Raw genomic sequence first — 21,514 nt, forward strand, 5'->3', positions numbered from 1 at the left:
GCCCGTTTCCTTAAAGGAAAAATAAAATAAAAAGAAAAAAAATGGTCATTTTTAAGTAACCAGGTTTTACTCCTTGGAACATCCACAACGCATAATATGTGGCAACATCCGGAATTTCGGACCACCCTTACAGACAATGTCTGCGATGTGGGGTGGTGTCCGACGACGTCTACTCCGCAACCACATACCAGCAACGGACCTCATATGTTGCCCCTACACATCTCACCCTCTCACACAAAGGTTTTCATATACATGATATATTGTATCATTTTAGTATTTTTAATGGAAGTTTGCATAAGTTTGGTGTTGTGCGAAAATAAGGGTTTTTAACGGAATTTGAAATTTAATGACATGTTGAGGTTGAGGTTTGTAAAAGTTCATCTGTGTTAGCATTGTAGATGCTCTTATGGACCCGGTTAGCACTATTTACTCTCATTTTATTCTCCAAGGATATAGCCTAATGTTTTATTGTACTATATTCGCTAATATAACCAGATTATTACTCACGTTTAGCGGTGGCAGGGGCGCAGCTTAGGCATAGCCCGAGGGGGCGCCCCCCCCCCCCCCCCCGGTTTCGGAAAATTTGTGTGTGTGGGGGGGGGGGGGGGAAGCTTCGCCAATGGCGGTGTGGTGGCATGTTTTGTGTTGGTTGTTGTAACCCCTTCTCGACTCATTTGATTTGTTTAGATTAAAAAGTTAACTAAACGGTTCATGATTTAAAATAAAGATGTCTATAGCTATGCATGAATTCTTTCGCTCATAGTTAGATTAAAATTACACACTAACACCAACAGTAACAAGCATAGTAATTTGAAAATGCATGAATTGAACCTAGGCTGTGAGTAGTGATCCTTCATTGAATGCAAGAAAAACACACATATTCATGCATCTCCAACTCACACCCGTCACCATTCTCACGGGCAAGTCCTTAATTCCCCTTTGGCACGGTGTTTGGCACCCCTTTGGGCGCCGCACACTACACATATCCTAAGTCCTAACGGGTTACAAACTTGTAATAAAATGTTAAAACATTGTTTTTAACCTTGATTGGCATTAAAATAGAAATAACCACCACCCATTATATATATTGAACTAGACCGAGAAGACCCATCACATTAACCATTGAAAACTGTATAATGGCTCCCTCATACATACCATCTTAAGTCGCTATTTTAATCTACAAATATCTTAAACTAGTGAAAATATATTTTCCAAAATAACCTTTGCATACATTAGTCTCAAAGGCATAGAGCAATAGACAGATCTAGATTAACACTACGCTTGTTAGAAGAGTGATCGCTTTGATTATGCGTCGAGTGCGTCTCGCTGATTTCACTGGTTAGAGAACTGTTGCAAGTCTGGGTCATGGGATGGTGCAACGAGAGTGACAACGATAATCCACATTCACCAGCCCTGTCCACCTTTTCTTGAATATCCCCCGATTTCTCATATTCGACTCTGTTGAACGATTCATGTTCACCATTTTCTGGTTGGGAAATCTGAGCAAACAAATTAAACAAGTAAATCACTATCACTAAATTGATTATCATGGTCCCGCACCAATTTATTCATTCAAATTTATAACAGAAAGGGCAAAAATTATGCATCATTTATAACTATTTTTTGCAGTTTTAAATTTGGTCAAAAGATGGGAAATAATGAGGAAGGTTGTCTCTTTATAATTCTAAATGGTACAGTCCTTCCCCAACTGCATTAAATTGTTTACAGAGTGGACCACAATTTTCATGTTCTTCTCTAACCCCTAGTTTGTAGGCTAGTACACATGTAACTCAAGTCTTTGGTAATGGTATACAAGAAAGTGAGAAACCATATTCTGGTGAAAGATTTTTACATAAACTAGTTGTGCAATACCCAAGTGTTATATTTAGTAGTCAATGCAAAACTTTTGGCCTATCAAAATCATGCTGTTGGATTAATAAAGTTCCAACCACTGCAAGAAATCTAGCAAGATATCCTAAATGGACATCTAGAGTACACTTATCCACTCTCTCTCATTGATGCTTGTCATGGAATTGAGATGATTTGTAGGTTGGTTTAAAAGTATATTTATTGTTACCTAAATATACTCAAGTCTTTGGTGATATCAGGTCAAAATCACCTTTGAGTGGGTAAAACAAACTTCCTGTCAATTGTACATATCTGACAACCTAACCTACTAGGTTACATTCAAGAGTAGGTTTTTTGTAACAAGTCAAAAAAAATTAAACTTTGGGTTAACCTGATCAAGTTTAAACTAGTTGAAAAGGTCAAACTGAGTATTAAAATATGGTCAAAATCAAAACAAAGGAGGTTATGGTGGATGTGGGTTCTAGTAATGTTATATTTTCTAAATGAACAAGTATAGTTTTACATATTTGATGTAAATGAGCCTTTAGCATTATGTTTTATGCTACTTACTTAACAATTAAAAAAATATTTGAAACAAGGTAAAGTACATGAACTCATTTGTTTAAGCCACCCAAAAGAATCAATAAAGTTGTATATGTGTGTGTATTTACACTGTGCATGTGTGTGTGTGTGTGTGTTGGAGAGAGAGAGGGAATGTACTTGTAGGAAGTCAGATTCTTTTAGATGGGTAAAGGGAGGATTGAAGTGAAAATGTGGAGCAGAAAAGGAATGAGGCTGCTGCCATTTGTGATCACCAATGCCCTCCTTTCCCTTTATTCTTCTTTCCCAGTATCCATGCATCTCTGTTGTCTCAGTTCTTCCTCTGTTGATACCATAATTATTAAAATATATTTAAAACTTATTAACCTAAAATAAGAACCATAAATATTAAATACCATTCTGCAAATCTAGCCATCAAAACCAAATATTTTATTATTTTTTTAAACCAAACATGGATAATATGTTGACAAAGTTTTAAAAAATATAATAGTAAATTCTGGTTTGATGAGTTTAATTAAGGGTATCTATCTACATTATTGATGATCAAGGTAACCTTTTAGAAGGGACAGTGAAGGGGTGGTAGATGAAGCGAGGACAAGATTCTTGACTGGATGTGTGTATATAAATCTCATGATGAATGCACCTATCTTCATGTGAGTCCTTTCTGAACAACCCAATGGGTTCTTGAACATCATCATCTGTAGTTTGAAAGTTCACAAAGCATGTTATCATAAATCAGTAGTACATTTGAAAGAGCACAAGGAAACAAATAGAAAGAGACAACAATATGTCAAAGCAAAAGGCTTTTTTCTCTTTCAAGAAAGTTATGTTGTGTGTGTTTTGACTATGGGTGAGAAAGGACTGAAAGGTCATAGTTTTAATATGGGTTAGATGAAAATTCATCCAAACACCAAACACAACTTTAACTAATTAAAAATGAGGAAAGTTACGTCTAAAATTCTTTATATTAAATGCCACAATTAGAAGTGTGTCAAGAAACTGTGTTCATTATATGTTTTTGTTCTATTTTTGTAAAAAGGACTACTTTTTGGGAAAGAAAATCATAAATAATGCTAACCTAGTCTCCAAAATTCTTTTTTACTCAAAAATAACACCACATAAAGATCACATGTTATCTTGTTTGTAGAAGTTTTTTAAGGTTTCTTTTTATCTTTTTTTGGTTAGCCAAGAAGGTTTTTAGTATACACTCACCTTGGTGATTAACATCATTCCTCATGCTTCTATACATCTACAAGATCCATATACTTGCATTAAACAAAATGCTTATATTCATAAAAAAAATCACAAAAAGTGGGAAATCATGAAGTGGGAACCTGAAGATGACTTTTAACATGGGAAATAGTGAGCCCTTTTACATCCATCATTTGAAGAACAAGCTTGGGTGTTGCTTCTGCATACATACATACACACATACATGCACAACACCATTAAAAAAGTAACAAAAAATGTTTGTATATATACATACATACATACACATACATGTGCATCATGATCATGATCATGATGATAAAAAAGAACATAAAGAAGTGAAGAAACACATACTATGAGTACCACCAAGAGTTTGAATAGCATGAACAAAGCACCTATGAAGATCAGGAGTCCATCTAAGTCTTGGAACCTTTGATCTTATGTATTGTCTCACTGTTCCATTCCTCTCACACCCACCCATCTCTCTCAATATCTATCTATCTTCTATAATGAAATAAGTTTGACAAAAGGTAGAGGTGGGTAGATGGGGATTAATAGTTTGGAATGTAGGGTCAAGTCGGGTCGGGTTAGGGGTGAAAATATTACCCTCTGCAATGGAAAAATATGATCACGAGGATATGGTTCTCCTCTCTTCTAGTGTTAGCAAAATATTCAATTGGTTTTACCTTTCTTTTCCTTTCTTTTCTTTTCTGCTGCTGCTGCTTTGACCCTGTGATCTGCTTCTTCTGCTTTCTCTCTCTAGAATCGTAGGCGTAGTGATGATATAATACGCCAACTTCGTCATGATAACAAAACCACCATCAAGATTAAAATTATAATCTCTGCCTCTAAAAATAGATGCTTTTCTTTCTTTGTTTTACTTTTTTTTTCTTTTACTGAGATATACTTTTATTTGCCATTAAAAATTATATTTTTTTTAATGATACAACTTTCATTCAGAAAATTTGGTCTTATATTATACGTGAACGGGCCGAATTACATCAATATCGCAGCTAAGCGAGCAACAAGCTGCGCCGCTACCCCTTTCTGAATAGGAAACCCTAGCCTATTAAAGACAAACCTCTGCCCCTGTTGATGAGCGACTGCTGTGGACAACCTTTTGGAGCCTAGTCAACAAACGGATAACTTCTGGAGCTAGGGAGACAAAGGTGTCGAAGGCGAAGAGGATAAATGTATGTTGGTTATCAGCACAGGCTTTAACGTGTTTATCCACCTTTTTTGTATAAATTTGATAAATTAAGATAAAAAAATGATGTTGAATATATGGAAACTTATGAAATGAAAAGTATGGAGAGACCTTTTTTTTTGGTAAGTTTTGATAGAGAAATATACCCCTCTAGAATCTTTGAATAGTAAAGCTATCGCTTTTACAAAAATCTAATTTTTTTTTGAACGGCATTGTTTTTTAATAATAAAGTTTAATATACTTTATTATTATTTGTACTAAAATAAATATTGGTTATTACAAAAAAGGCCTATTTAATGTAAAGAGAGGGGGAGTTTGACGTAATGGGGTTTTGTTGGTTGTGACTGTGACTGACAACATGTTATAATTACGTACTAAGTTGCAGGGAATAATTTTACTACACTTCTTTCCTTGCTATTCTTTTTCTATAAAGGTAAAATATAATGTCAAAAATCCAACTTCATTCTCACTTCATAACAAAATGTAATAAATTCAACATTATTCGTCTCTCTCACTCTCTCAGACCCACGGTCATAAAAAAATGGATCATGCTATTCACACATTCAAACCTTATTTCCACAACCCCCCCCCCCCCCTCCTCTAACACTCTGTTCCCAAGTCTCATTTAACAGAAAGAGGGGAGGGAAAAGAGATGAAAATATGAAAAACAATGTTCCTGAGTTTCATTTAACAGGGGGAGGGGAGGTAAAAGGGAAGAAAATAATATGACCAAATATGACCATATATTGATCCTCCTAAATTGGAGAGATTAGGAGAGAAAATTTTCATTCCCCTCCCCCTATTAAATGAGACTTGAGAACATAGTGTAAAGCGTCCCGCTTTGGCCACAGCGGAGCGTTTTGGCCTGCTTTCCAGACAACCGGTGATGTGATGGTGTACGATATCAGTTGAAGAGCCCCGCTTTGGCCAAAGCGGGTTCTTTCTGCAGACAAAGGGTGATGAGACTTGAATACTTGATAGGATATTATATTTTGTACGGTGACACGTAAAAGTGGAACGGTTGAACCCTAAACGCCCCGCTTTGGCCAAAATGGGGCGCTTCGACCCTCATTTCATGCATCAGAAAATCTATTGGCACACCGAACCCATCCATCCGCACACTTTTCCAAGGGGTTTTCGAATGGCACCCGAGAAACAAAAGGGATGTCAAGCAGTTGGTCGATGACATGATAGATAAAAATCTTGACACGATGACATCCATTTTCAAGTATTAGAACCATTCAAGCCCACCAGTCTACAATGTGTTATGGTGAGATTTTTCAAGTTTACACAGTGGGAGAAAAGACCAGCACCCCTTGGAATGGATTTCGAGCAGTTGGTCGATGACATGATAGATAAAGATCTTAACACGATCATATCCATTTTCAAGTATTAGACTAGATAGTCCAAGATGAAATATATTAAAACCATTCAAGCCCACCAGTCTACAATGTGTTATGGTGATATTTTTCAAGTTTACACAGTGGGAGAAAAGACCAGCATCCCTGTCAGTATTGTCATAATGCAATGAGACATAACTAAGATTTAAGTGGCGTGCTCCGATCAACGTTTATCGACATTGTTATAGGTGATGAAGAAACCCTAAAACGTAACATAATCCCAGATTGTCTAAAGAAACGTTTTTATCATGTGTCATGTGGTAACAACTACCAAGGGGATATTCAGATCTCTATTCGGTCATCTTTCCGAGCTTTAACACACGAATGTGTGGTTCCCAATTTGCGAAACATAGTCCCAGATTGTCTAAAGAAGCGATTTTATCATGTGTCATGTGGTAACAACTACCAAGGGGATATTCAAATCTCTATTCGGTTATCTTTCTGAGTTTTTACACACGAATATGTGGTTCCTAATTTGCGGAACATAATCCCAGATTGTCTAAAGTAGCGCTTTTATCATGTGTCATGTGGTAACAACTACCAAGGGGATATTCAAATCTCTATTCGGTCATCTGTCCGAGCTTTTACACACGAATATGTGGTTCTCAATTTGTAAAATATTATGTCAGTTGGGATGTTTTAAAAATCAATTAAATTCAAAATCGCACCTACAACTGTCGTAGCATGTCGTATTTTGCCACTTCCATTGATCAAATAATAAAAACCCTAAGTGAAAATCCAATTTGAGAAACCCAGAGGAATCAGTCTTATAGCTGGGGAGGGAGAGAATGTTTGGGTACTTCTTCTAACGGCGCCAAATAGGCGCTTTAACTACCAAAAGAATGCATACACAAATAGTTCTAGTGAACGAAGCAAAGAGGACATGCTCAGCGACACTCTATATCAAGACATATCGGATTCGTTTACAGGGTTGGCGTAAACTCAAGATTAAAAATGACTTAAAAGTAAGAGATCAAAGATTTTGGTACAACTTCAAGTCACGAAGATCACTCTGTAGTAGTTGTTCATGACGATTGTAATAAAACGGAACATAATCCCAGATTGTCTAAAGAAGCGCTTTTATCATGTGTCATATGTTGGACGGAATATATGGATGGAAAGCCCGCATAGATGGTAGCATTCCTTGCAAGTTGCAAGTCCTTTAGCAAGTCCTTTAAATTCGCATAAATATATATTCGTTTTATAACCTCCTCCTATAAATCAACCACAACTCACCACCCATAAAACATTATCCCTACCCCTTCACGAACCACAATAGACGCAGACTCATACTACTCACCCTCCCCTGAGGAAAAGTTTTCCCGACGACTCAACCGGTAGTCATGATTAACTACTGCAAAGTGATCTTCGTGACTTGAAGTTGTATCCAAATCTTCGATATCTTGCAAGATCAAATTTCTTAGTTTCCCATGATTATGAAACCTCGTTTCGTGAAGTGGTCTTCTTTAATGTTTCCTCGCGGCATCAAAATATAGAGCTTTATCCTTATTTCTGTAAATCGCACAAACAAGCATGCCTTGAACGAGTCTAGAACACTCATAATCCTCAACCGGCTTTAAAACCGACGAAATCTATTAAGAAACTGTTTGATTTCACGGTGAATGGAGAAATTAGCGACGGAGAAAACTTCGTCGTTAATTTGAAGGCTCACAAATTTCAGTATCATTTTGTCATCGACCAACTACCCGAAATCCCTTTCGTTTTATTACAAACCGCAAACCGTTTTTTTACTACGGAAACGGTGGCTATGATCGAAACATTCTGAATAACTAGTAGAAGAACCTGACACGTCTTCTATAATGATTCGAAACATTCCGAACAACTAGCAGAAGAACCCGACACGTCTTCTGCTAGTTATTCGGAATGACAATCTGATGACACATGATAAAAGCGCTTCTTTAGACAATCATATGACACATGATAAATGTGAACCCGAGAAACGGAAGGGATTTTGAGCAGTTGGTCGATGACATGATAGATGAAGATCTTGACACGATCATATCCATTTTCAAGTATTAGACTAGATAGTCCAAGATTAAATATATTAAAACCATTCAAGCCCACCAGTCTACAATGTGTTATGTTGAGATTTTTCAAGTTTGCACAGTGGGAGAAAAGACCAGCACCCCTGTCAGTATTGTCATAATGCAATGCGAAATAACTGAGATTTAAGCGGCGTGTTCCAATCAATGTTTATCGACATTGTTTGGGTGATATTAGTAAGGCCAGGGGGTGTGGCTTAATGCCACCCCGCCAACTCAGCAACTATAGCGCCATGGGGCGCCAAAGACCATACCGCCGCGGGTAAAGGGGGGAGGGAGGCGCCATTGTCCTTCCGCCAGGACGTTAATGAGCAAACTTTGAGTGGATCAAGGTGAGTATAGTTTAAATGAGGGAGCTATAGTTTAAAGAGGGGCTTTAAACCATTGCATGCAAGTTAAAGGAAGGGGCTTTAAAGCCCTCTTTGTGTTGTGATGGTGAGATGGCGCTAATGTGACACCTCGGATCTTTCCGGATAACCTTTTGATGTAACAAACGTGTACGTAATCGACTAACAGTAAAAATGTATGAAAAACTATTTGTTATTATGTGTTATATGCCGATTTGCTTATGTGTATGTATATATATATGTATAAGTGTTATATATGTAAACCGAAACCTCGACCCGACTCGAGACCCAGAATGGTCTCGAGTGAACAAGTGACTTGGGCCGTTTGGGCCTTGTAACCGAGAACCCAACCCGGAAACCCTTAGCCCAACTCGGTACACTATATAAACCCAACCCCACCTCCCTTAGCCATTTTACACACTCCCTTCTCACACTCTCATCTCTCACACAAAACCCTAAAGTTCTAGCAACCAAGACCACTCTTCTCATCCTTCTCCTTCTTCTCGGGTTCAACCAACATCAAGAACATACTCGGCTTTAGCTCGGAACCGCCAACCGGAAGCTCATTCATCGATCCATCATACCCGCACATCTTGAATCTATAACCGGTTAGTGGTTTTAGCTCTTTCTAGATGTTCATGTGTTAATAAGGTCACTAGGACAAATATGTGTTATGTGTTACTATGATTCTTGTGTATGGATGATGTTTGTTTGACATGTGTGTGTGGATCAAAATGTGTTAAATGGGTAACCGGTTAGTGTTTGGGCTTTTATATGATCCTTATTGGTTTGTGCTTGTTAATGTTGATGATTAAAAAGATGTTTGTGTGTATCTCGGTTTGTTAGAAAGTTTAGATGGATTGTGATCATTATAAATGTATGTTTCGGATACGTGCAAATTGCTTGAATAATTATATCAAGGGCTTGATTATGAGGTTTTAAGTGCACGGTTTTGGGTTTTAGTAATATGTCTTTGTTTGAATGATTTTCAGTTTATTGCTTGAATGTTATGTAAAATGATGATGAACATGAAGAACAATTTGAATGCCTTTGAAATATTTTGAAATGTGTATATTTGATCTGTTTTGGCTAATGATCAGACAAACAAACATGTTTTAGTGGAAATGGTACAACATTTACATGAAAATGCAATTTCATTGGATAGTACAAGTCTGCAGGTTCTAGAAGGGATTGCCATGCAAGTTATCACGGTTGCGAGTCGCAACCTTTGGTTGCTACTCGAAACCACGCGTGACCAGTCGAAACCTCCCAGTTGCGAGTCGCAATCAGCATGCATCAAACCTGGTTGCGAGTCGCAACCACACCTGCTAAGTCGCAATCTCCGGTTACGAGTCGTAACCAAAACATGACGGACCGAGACCGCAGCTGCGAGTCGCAACCTCGGTTGCGAGTCGCAACCACCTTAGTTTCGACTGGGCTGTTTTATGTTATTGGGCCTTGACTGTTTGTCTTGTTGTTTTGGGCTTCAACTGTTGGGCCTCCTATTGACTGGACTTCATTCTGATCTGCTACTGTATGTACATATGTTACTGTTTGTAGTTCTGCCTGTTAACTGTTTGTATACGTGCATGCTATACGTGTTTACTTGTACCCGACTTGACCCATATTTGGTAACCATGTTAGGACGTGGTGACCAACACACTTAACCAAGTAACGTATCATACCGAGCAACCCAAGGTGAGTTCACAACTTAAAAGCATGCGTCCCGGTGGTTTGGGACACGAGACTAAAACAACCCTATCCCCTTGTAAAGGGGATACCGTCTACACTCCTTCCCTAGTTATTGGGAAACAAACTTACTTTATCTTCCCTTGTATTGGGAAACCTTTTTAGTTAATTTCTGTTTATACGGATTGCAACTAACGGCACTAAACGCAACTCTATCACTCAAGTCCCTACTACATAATACCGATTAGTCGCCGGTGCCAGGCGAACGGGTTATTAGTTGATAGCGCTATTTAGGTTTTACCAGCCTCACACCGTGCCATGGTATGGGATCGGTCGTGAACTAATGTACTCAGGCATCCGTCAATGATGATAGAACATTGACATCGGGGCATCCTGCGGAAACGCAAACGGTTACCTAGTGTTCGGTATTGGAAAAACAGTTTAGTCGCTAACTTTTGGGGTAGCTCCCCATGGCATGTATAAACGGATAAATTAACTGGTGAAACAAGTTTTTGGTAATTAAAACTGGACAACTAGTGAACTCACTCAGCATTATTGTTGACCCCTTACTGCATGCTTTGCAGGTGGCCAGTGACTGGAGCAGCTGCTTGGGATGTGTAGTGGTCGTCGGCCCGTATGTTGGGCATTTATCATGTCTACCTTTTGAACAATGTTTAAAACTGTTAATTATGCTTCCGCTACATTTTACTCTGAACTTAAGACTTTGAACTTTAAACTTAACACCGGCTAATCGTATGGTTAGTAAGTATTGCTTTTGTTATCAACTTAGTTATTCAGTATAATTGGTGGCTGGATCCTGGTCAGTCACGCCCTCGAAGCGGGTGTTATCCGCAGGTGGATTTTGGGGGTGTGACAGATTGGTATCAGAGCCATTGGTTATAGTGAACTTGGTTTTAAAAAGGGGAAAAAAATCTTTTTGAGAAAAAAAAAAAAAAAAAAAAAAAAACCAGACTATAACCCGTGACTCGTGACGACACTACACTCCAAGTACAAGGCTCGACTTATCTGACCTCATAGCTCGGACCCATAGTTACTAGCTTGATTGTCTTATGCTTTCCGTTTTGCTATACGTACTAGTTTGCCTGAATAGATAGATACATCTTCTCTCTTCTATCTTATTCTCGCTATCACGCACTCATACTATGTTTTCTGGTTATGAAGACAATGAGTGGACGCGGACGAGGAAACGTCAACATGACCCCGACTCAGTTCACTAGCCTGCTCAACACCGTGGCCGCAGCTTTCGCAGCTCACCCGATAGGTCAGCCTGCACCTGTGCAACCACGTGTTTGTACCTTCAAGACCTTTATGGATTGCAAGCCTCTTCCTTTCAATGGCACGGAGGGTGCCATAGGCCATCTGCACTGGATTGAGAAGGTCGAAGCTGTTTTTGCTGTCTGTGAATGCCCAACTGCTAATTGGGTGAAGTTTGCTACTGGTACTCTAGAGGGAAGCGCACTTTCATGGTGGAAAGCGCAAATTCAAATGCTTGGTCTAGAGACTGCTAACGCTACTGCGTGGGAAGATTTCAAGGATATGATCAAGGAAGAGTACTGTCACAGGGATGACATCCACAAGCTGGAGAATGAGTACTATGAACTCAAGATGGTTGGGTCAGAGATTGAGGCCTACACCAAGCTGTCCAATGACTATGCTGCTCTTTGTCCAAACATGTCTCGACCTATGTATCGAAGGATCGAACTGTACATCAAGGGTCTGGCTCCAGAAATTCGAAGCCATGTAACTTCAGCCAACCACACTACCATTCAGCCGATCGTTCGACTTGCTCACAAACTCACTGATCAGGCTGTGGAAGAGGGCAGGTTGCCCAAAAGGATCAGTGCTGCGGAAGGAAGTTCTAGTGATGGCAAACGAAAGTGGGATGGAAATCAGGGCAAGGATGCTAACCCTACTCAAGCCCCAGCTCAGCAAAGGAAAACTGACAACAACAAGGGCGCTCAGCAACAGGGTGGCTACCGGGGAAACTACCCTAAGTGCAACAAGTGTAACAGGCACCACAATGGGGCATGTAACAAGGGTCAGTGTCAGCGATGCCACAAGATGGGGCACGAAGCCAAGGATTGTAGAAGTCAGTTCCCGGCAAGGCAAAATCAGCAACAACCCCAACAGCAACAGCAGCAGGGAAACAACAGAGCATGTTTTAAATGCGGGGCAACAGGACACATGCGAAAGGATTGCCCTGAACTGAATCAGAATCGCAACAATCAGGGAGCTGGGAACAATGAGCAAAACAACAATGCTGGAAATGCAAGGGGCAGAGCTTTCGTGATTGGAGCTGGAGAGGCTAGGAACGATCCCAACGTCGTGGCGGGTAAGTTCCTACTTGATGATCATTATGTTTCTGTGTTATTTGATTCCGGTGCCGATGCCAGTTATGTATCCCTTCGCATTAGTAAGAAACTTAAGCATTCGCCCGCATTATTAAGTTCTAAGCATATCGTCGAGATAGCTAATGGCAAGAACATCGAGGCCACGCATGTGATCCATGACTGCACCCTAGAATTGTCTGGCCATACGTTTAGTATCGATCTTTTCCCTCTCAAACTTGGAAGCTTCGACGTTGTTATTGGTATGGATTGGTTATCCAAACATCGTGCTGAGATCCTCTGTCAAGAGAAAGCAGTTCGCATACCTCGCCATTCTGGTCAACCCCTCATCGTCAAAGGCAACAAAGGTGGAGAAGTCACAGGCATTATCTCGCTTCTAAAAGCCCAGAAGTGTTTGCAGAAAGGGCACACCGCTATCTTAGCACTCGTCACCAATACTCGCGAAAAGGAAAAGAGGATTGAAGATTTTCCTGTAGTACGCGACTATCCCGAGGTATTTCCTGGGGAACTACCTGGACTCCCTCCCCATCGTCAGGTCGAATTTCAAATCGAGCTAGCTCCTGGAGCAGCACCCATAGCTCGTGCACCGTACCGTCTAGCCCCTGCAGAACTGAAGGAACTCTCTACGCAACTACAAGAACTTTTGGATAAAGGATTTATCCGTCCTAGTTCATCACCCTGGGGAGCCCCAGTGCTCTTTGTCAAGAAGAAGGATGGCACATTCCGAATGTGCATCGACTATCGTGAGCTGAACAAGGTTACCATCAAGAATCGTTACCCCCTCCCGCGCATCGACGACCTATTCGATCAGTTGCAAGGATCGAGCTACTATTCAAAGATTGACCTGCGATCAGGCTATCATCAGCTGAGAGTTCGTAATGAAGACATCTCCAAGACTGCCTTCAGGACTCGTTATGGTCACTATGAATTCCTCGTTATGCCTTTTGGAATGACCAATGCGCCGGCTGTGTTCATGGATCTTATGAACCGCGTATGTAAGCCTTACCTCGACAAATTCGTGATTGTGTTTATCGACGACATCTTGATTTATTCAAAAAGTCAAGAAGAGCATGAACAGCACCTACGCCTTATCCTCGAACTCCTTCGCAACGAGCAACTGTACGCCAAATTCTCTAAATGTGACTTCTGGCTTCGAGAAGTCCATTTCCTCGGCCATGTAGTTAATGAGAACGGAATTCACGTCGACCCCGCTAAGATCGAATCGATAAAGAACTGGCCTACACCTAAGACCCCCACTGAAGTTCGTCAATTCTTGGGTTTAGCAGGCTACTACCGCAGATTCATTCAGGGATTCTCAAAGATTGCACAACCTCTCACAACACTCACTCAGAAAGGCGTCGCCTACAAGTGGAATGCAGCACAGGAATCTGCTTTTCAGAGGCTTAAGGATAACCTCTGTAGCGCTCCTATTCTCTCGTTGCCCGACGGTACTGACGACTTTGTGGTTTACTGCGATGCGTCTATTCATGGACTCGGTTGCGTGTTAATGCAACGCGAGAAAGTTATTGCCTACGCCTCACGACAACTCAAGACGCATGAAAAGAACTACACGACGCATGACTTGGAACTGGGAGCAGTGATCTTTGCTCTTAAGATATGGAGACATTACCTGTACGGTACCAAGTGCACTATTTACACCGATCACAGGAGTCTCGAGCATATCTTTAGGCAAAAGGAATTGAACATGAGACAACGTCGATGGGTCGAACTCTTGAATGACTACGAATGCGCCATCAAATACCATCCGGGCAAGGCCAATGTCGTGGCAGACGCCCTCAGCCGAAAGGACACTATACCAAGGCGCGTGCGAGCACTGCAACTTACCATTCAGTCTAACCTCCCTACCCAGATTCGAAATGCTCAAGTTGAAGCATTGAAGCCGAAAAACATCAGGGCTGAGTCTCTGCGAGGGTCGAGACAGCAACTAGAACAGAAAGAAGATGGTGCTTACTATGTAACAGGGCGCATCTGGGTTCCACTCTTTGGAGGTTTACGTGAACTCGTGATGGATGAAGCCCACAAGTCCCGCTACTCAGTACATCCTGGTTCGGACAAGATGTACCATGACTTGAAGACTACGTATTGGTGGCCTGGTATGAAGGCCCATATAGCAACATACGTCAGCAAATGCTTGACTTGCGCGAGAGTCAAGACAGAATACCAGAAGCCGGCAGGCCTACTCCAACAACCAGAAATCCCGAAATGGAAATGGGAGCAAATTTCCATGGATTTTGTTACAGGGTTACCTAGATCTCAACGCGGAAATGATGCTATTTGGGTAATCGTAGATCGATTGACCAAGTCCGCGCACTTTCTGGCTATTAAGGAAACAGACAAGTTTTCTACCTTGGCAGAGATTTACTTAAAGGAAGTAGTCTCGAGGCACGGAGTGCCAACCTCAATTATTTCCGACCGAGACGCTCGATTTACTTCGGAACTGTGGCAAGCTATGCACAAATGCTTTGGCTCACGTTTGGATATGAGCACTGCTTATCACCCGCAAACGGATGGACAGTCCGAACGCACCATCCAAACTCTCGAAGACATGCTTAGAGCGTGTGTGATCGACTTTGGCAAGAACTGGGAGAAACATCTACCGTTAGTAGAGTTCTCTTACAACAACAGCTACCACACTAGTATTCAGGCAGCACCTTTTGAGGCATTGTACGGTCGTAAATGCCGGTCACCTCTCTGCTGGGCAGAAATCGGTGATAGTCAAATCACGGGCCCAGAGATGGTGGTAGATACAACGGAAAAGATTGCCCAGATCAGACAACGCATGGCGGCAGCTCGTGACCGTCAGAAGAGCTACGCTGATAAGCGTAGGAAACCATTGGAATTCCAGGTCGGTGACCGGGTTCTACTTAAAGTCTCACCCTGGAAGGGTGTGGTTCGCTTTGGTAAACGGGGCAAGCTTAATCCGCGATATATCGGACCATTCGAAATTACCGAGAAGATCGGTAAGGTCGCTTATAGATTAAACCTGCCTGAAGAACTGAGTGCGGTACACAACGTTTTCCACGTATCTAACCTGAAGAAGTGTTTGTCAGATGAAACACTTGTAATTCCTTTTAAGGAACTAACGATTGACGAACAGCTACACTTTACTGAGGAACCAATCGAGATCACGGATCGAGTGATCAAAACCCTCAAACGTAGCCAGATACCTCTCGTACGAGTCCGTTGGAACTCGCGACGTGGCCCAGAGTATACCTGGGAGCGGGAAGACCAGATGAAGCACAAGTATCCCCAGCTGTTCCCTAACGAAAACCCCAGCACTGAAGCTACAGCCGAATTTCGGGACGAAATTCCAAACTAACGGGGAGATGATGTGACACCCCGTTGAAACGCTTTCAGTTACACTAGCTTGACAGTGGCTGCCTTAACTTTCGGGACGAAAGTTCCTAAAACTTGGGGATAATGTGACACCTCGGATCTTTCCGGATAACCTTTTGATGTAACAAACGTGTACGTAATCGACTAACAGTAAAAATGTATGAAAAACTATTTGTTATTATGTGTTATATGCCGATTTGCTTATGTGTATGTATATATATATGTATAAGTGTTATATATGTAAACCGAAACCTCGACCCGACTCGAGACCCAGAATGGTCTCGAGTGAACAAGTGACTTGGGCCGTTTGGGCCTTGTAACCGAGAACCCAACCCGGAAACCCTTAGCCCAACTCGGTACACTATATAAACCCAACCCCACCTCCCTTAGCCATTTTACACACTCCCTTCTCACACTCTCATCTCTCACACAAAACCCTAAAGTTCTAGCAACCAAGACCACTCTTCTCATCCTTCTCCTTCTTCTCGGGTTCAACCAACATCAAGAACATACTCGGCTTTAGCTCGGAACCGCCAACCGGAAGCTCATTCATCGATCCATCATACCCGCACATCTTGAATCTATAACCGGTTAGTGGTTTTAGCTCTTTCTAGATGTTCATGTGTTAATAAGGTCACTAGGACAAATATGTGTTATGTGTTACTATGATTCTTGTGTATGGATGATGTTTGTTTGACATGTGTGTGTGGATCAAAATGTGTTAAATGGGTAACCGGTTAGTGTTTGGGCTTTTATATGATCCTTATTGGTTTGTGCTTGTTAATGTTGATGATTAAAAAGATGTTTGTGTGTATCTCGGTTTGTTAGAAAGTTTAGATGGATTGTGATCATTATAAATGTATGTTTCGGATACGTGCAAATTGCTTGAATAATTATATCAAGGGCTTGATTATGAGGTTTTAAGTGCACGGTTTTGGGTTTTAGTAATATGTCTTTGTTTGAATGATTTTCAGTTTATTGCTTGAATGTTATGTAAAATGATGATGAACATGAAGAACAATTTGAATGCCTTTGAAATATTTTGAAATGTGTATATTTGATCTGTTTTGGCTAATGATCAGACAAACAAACATGTTTTAGTGGAAATGGTACAACATTTACATGAAAATGCAATTTCATTGGATAGTACAAGTCTGCAGGTTCTAGAAGGGATTGCCATGCAAGTTATCACGGTTGCGAGTCGCAACCTTTGGTTGCTACTCGAAACCACGCGTGACCAGTCGAAACCTCCCAGTTGCGAGTCGCAATCAGCATGCATCAAACCTGGTTGCGAGTCGCAACCACACCTGCTAAGTCGCAATCTCCGGTTACGAGTCGTAACCAAAACATGACGGACCGAGACCGCAGCTGCGAGTCGCAACCTCGGTTGCGAGTCGCAACCACCTTAGTTTCGACTGGGCTGTTTTATGTTATTGGGCCTTGACTGTTTGTCTTGTTGTTTTGGGCTTCAACTGTTGGGCCTCCTATTGACTGGACTTCATTCTGATCTGCTACTGTATGTACATATGTTACTGTTTGTAGTTCTGCCTGTTAACTGTTTGTATACGTGCATGCTATACGTGTTTACTTGTACCCGACTTGACCCATATTTGGTAACCATGTTAGGACGTGGTGACCAACACACTTAACCAAGTAACGTATCATACCGAGCAACCCAATGTGAGTTCACAACTTAAAAGCATGCGTCCCGGTGGTTTGGGACACGAGACTAAAACAACCCTATCCCCTTGTAAAGGGGATACCGTCTACACTCCTTCCCTAGTTATTGGGAAACAAACTTACTTTATCTTCCCTTGTATTGGGAAACCTTTTTAGTTAATTTCTGTTTATACGGATTGCAACTAACGGCACTAAACGCAACTCTATCACTCAAGTCCCTACTACATAATACCGATTAGTCGCCGGTGCCAGGCGAACGGGTTATTAGTTGATAGCGCTATTTAGGTTTTACCAGCCTCACACCGTGCCATGGTATGGGATCGGTCGTGAACTAATGTACTCAGGCATCCGTCAATGATGATAGAACATTGACATCGGGGCATCCTGCGGAAACGCAAACGGTTACCTAGTGTTCGGTATTGGAAAAACAGTTTAGTCGCTAACTTTTGGGGTAGCTCCCCATGGCATGTATAAACGGATAAATTAACTGGTGAAACAAGTTTTTGGTAATTAAAACTGGACAACTAGTGAACTCACTCAGCATTATTGTTGACCCCTTACTGCATGCTTTGCAGGTGGCCAGTGACTGGAGCAGCTGCTTGGGATGTGTAGTGGTCGTCGGCCCGTATGTTGGGCATTTATCATGTCTACCTTTTGAACAATGTTTAAAACTGTTAATTATGCTTCCGCTACATTTTACTCTGAACTTAAGACTTTGAACTTTAAACTTAACACCGGCTAATCGTATGGTTAGTAAGTATTGCTTTTGTTATCAACTTAGTTATTCAGTATAATTGGTGGCTGGATCCTGGTCAGTCACGCCCTCGAAGCGGGTGTTATCCGCAGGTGGATTTTGGGGGTGTGACAGCTAAGGTGACATGATAAAGCCCTATACCACACCCTTCAGCCTAAAAGAGAATGGAGCCCTCCTACATCTGTGGTGCAATTCCATGGTAGAGTGGGATTTAGTGGTATTTTGAATAACTTTTTTGTATTATTCTTTAAAATTTTAAGATAAAACTAGTAATAAGCCCGTGCGCGTTGCGGCGCGGGCACATCGGAAATATCGAATGAATTAATCCAAACGTCATGTGATGCGTTAACCATACGAAAACGTGTGTGTTCGACGTATTAGGATTAAACTCAGTATAACCTATATAAGCATGAAAGCGTATTATATTTGACCTGACTTGTTTTCCAAAAAAGTTTACGTCGAAACGTAGACCAACTAGAATTAATACAGACACATACATAAAAATATGCACGTAAAAATGGTTTTAAACGAAAATGTATTATATTTGACCTGACTTGTCTCAAAAAAAATTACGTTAAAACGTAGACACACTCAAATTTATATTTATACGTACATAAAAATATGCACGTAAAAAAAGTATTTTAAAGTAAAAGAATGATAGAGGTAAACAAAAGTTAGTGATGAAAAATTAAATTAGTAAAAAGGTAGGGGTTAAAAACGCCAAATGTCAAAGTAGAAGAGTAATAAAAACATAGAAGGGAGTAAAACGGACTAACTCTAAAAGTAAAAGTACCAATCAAAGTGGTAGAAACTGCACCGACTTTGGTTTTTAAGATAGTATACAATATGTATAGAAGGTGATATCTGAATGCTCTAAAGAGCGATTTCCACACCTATCAAACAGTTTCGAATTTGAAATTTTAAGATAAAAAATGTATAGGAGGTGAGATATAAATGTGCTTCAAAGAGCGATTTCCACACCTATCAAACAGTTTCGAATAGAAGAAAAAGGCCGTGCCATATTTGTAAATATCGTGAACGATTTCTAATTTTTTTTTTTAATTTCCAACAATTGTAAATTAAAATAAAACCCTTATATATCTTCAATATTATTCTTCTTTTGTTAAAGTGTGTATATATAATTTTAACGTTAAAACAGATTGTTATTTTTACTTTAAATATATTTTTTATAATAATATATAAATAAACTGATATAAATGCCACGTAAAAGATGATTAATTAAAAAACAATGTATGTAAAATTTTATGCACACAATGGAGACAACTTAATTTATGTAAATATATTCTTTGAACTTTTCTTTATCAAATTTATACGATAAATTTTAAATATTGTTTTTACAATCATGTGTAATTTGTCCATGGATATCATTCAAAACCTTGTTTTATACAATAAAAGTTAATTTACTATGTGCATGTAAACCTTTCTCTTTTATAGAGTAAAAGAGTAATTATGAGAACTACAGGGGGGCTATCTGTCACAATTGACAGCCCAACGAAAAGACAAGTCGGCGTAGGAGAATGTTGAGCTACATGTTTCGCTTTTCTTGCTCTATTCTCATTGCCGTCCTGCAACAATTGGTCATTTCCCAATTCTTCTTTTGATATCTCTCTTTCTTTTTCTGTTTTCTGGTTCATTTCGTTTTCAACCATTTTATTATTCAAAAACCCTTGTTCCATAATACAGATGAAACTTTTGGTTTTTATGTATTTGAAAGTGTTTATTAGAACTCATCCGTAGTAGACATCTAATGGACGTCAACCCACTCCACCTCATCGTATTTGATTTCGGCGACAAACACCATTCCTGAGCGTGAACCAGCGTTAAGGGTGACAACGCCATGAGTTTAACATGGCATTACGGTTTTTTTTTTTATTTAAACCATTACAGATTGTTGAGAGTTTAGTTAGTGAAAGTCTTAGTGCCCACGTGACAATCAGTTTTACACTTTTTAGCTAAATTACTTCACATATTCTTATATTACATTAATGTGTATCAATGTCTATTTAGTGAATTGATTGCTTGAATTCTCACACACGCGGACTTACTATCACTAATCATCATATAAATGTATGTTTCGTGGATGAGTTAAAATTTCACGCTGCAATGCATTACGTAAAGTGGATCAACTTACTGCTGTAATCTCAAAAACATCCCACAACAATCCGTAATCAAAACCCCGAATACGTGCTAACGAAAATCGAAAACGAAAAGAGTTAAAAAAAATCATTGTCGTGTGGTATGAGGATGTCGAATTCTCCGGATGCCACGTGTCGCCACGTGGCAAGCCTACGTCGTTGACTAGGCTAACCTAGCCCTAGCCTGCATCTTCGCGTGGCATGATCAGACTGTTTTGGCTCATCGCGTGGCGCGACGAGAGCCAGATTCCATTTGGATAAACTCAAATCTTCGCGTGACTCGACTAGGAAACTTGGTCTCATCGCGTGGCGTGACGACGTCAAATTTCAGCTGTAAATAAAACGAGTTTTGGATATTTCAGTTGCTCAAACGAATTTGAAAAAATTGATTTCTATACTCCTCGAATCCCTGTTCCCAAGTCTCTGTCACGATACCCGTGTACGAAACCCTAATCACCGAACGATACCTTGTCCGATTGATCCGAAACCCTAGCAACGAAAAGGCGAAGTTCTGCCTAAATAAGCTGATACTTTATACATTGCGGTTTTGATCTCGTGATTATCGTTGAAGTTTGATTTGGTTTCATACACTAATACATGTTACATTGTGTGTATATCTAAGAACCAGGACTTAAACCCATGAGGCCTAAAAACCTTAAAATTTTGCAATGTAAGTCATTCTCTTTTAAGAAATGCTTTCAAAACCGTAAATGTTTTCCAGTTATTATTTATAATTAAAGGGGATTAAGTTTTTTTATTCTTAAAATACTGTCGGTATGTGGGGTTTTGTATACACTACTTGATAAGCTTTGCCATTGGACAATTAAGGGCCAGTAGTAATATGACCATAGTCAACGAAATGGGCATGTGAGAA

The 21,514-nt window shown here is 40.2% G+C and overlaps 1 protein-coding gene across 1 annotated transcript; it reads right to left on the reverse strand.

Moving 5' to 3' along the window:
• Positions 1-1,061: 1,061 nt before the first annotated feature.
• On the reverse strand, positions 1,062-4,392 carry LOC110920504 (putative Myb family transcription factor At1g14600). The gene is made up of 6 exons (XM_022164727.2): positions 3,973-4,392; positions 3,744-3,820; positions 3,622-3,658; positions 2,963-3,107; positions 2,569-2,731; positions 1,062-1,499 (listed from the first exon to the last, which is right to left on the reverse strand). The coding sequence occupies exons 1-6, from the start codon at positions 4,097-4,099 to the stop codon at positions 1,239-1,241; spliced, it is 810 nt and encodes a 269-aa protein (XP_022020419.1). The 5' UTR covers positions 4,100-4,392; the 3' UTR covers positions 1,062-1,238.
• Positions 4,393-21,514: the final 17,122 nt, after the last annotated feature.

Source organism: Helianthus annuus, chromosome 16 (assembly GCF_002127325.2).
Source record: "Helianthus annuus cultivar XRQ/B chromosome 16, HanXRQr2.0-SUNRISE, whole genome shotgun sequence".
Classification (NCBI taxonomy): domain Eukaryota; kingdom Viridiplantae; phylum Streptophyta; class Magnoliopsida; order Asterales; family Asteraceae; genus Helianthus; species Helianthus annuus.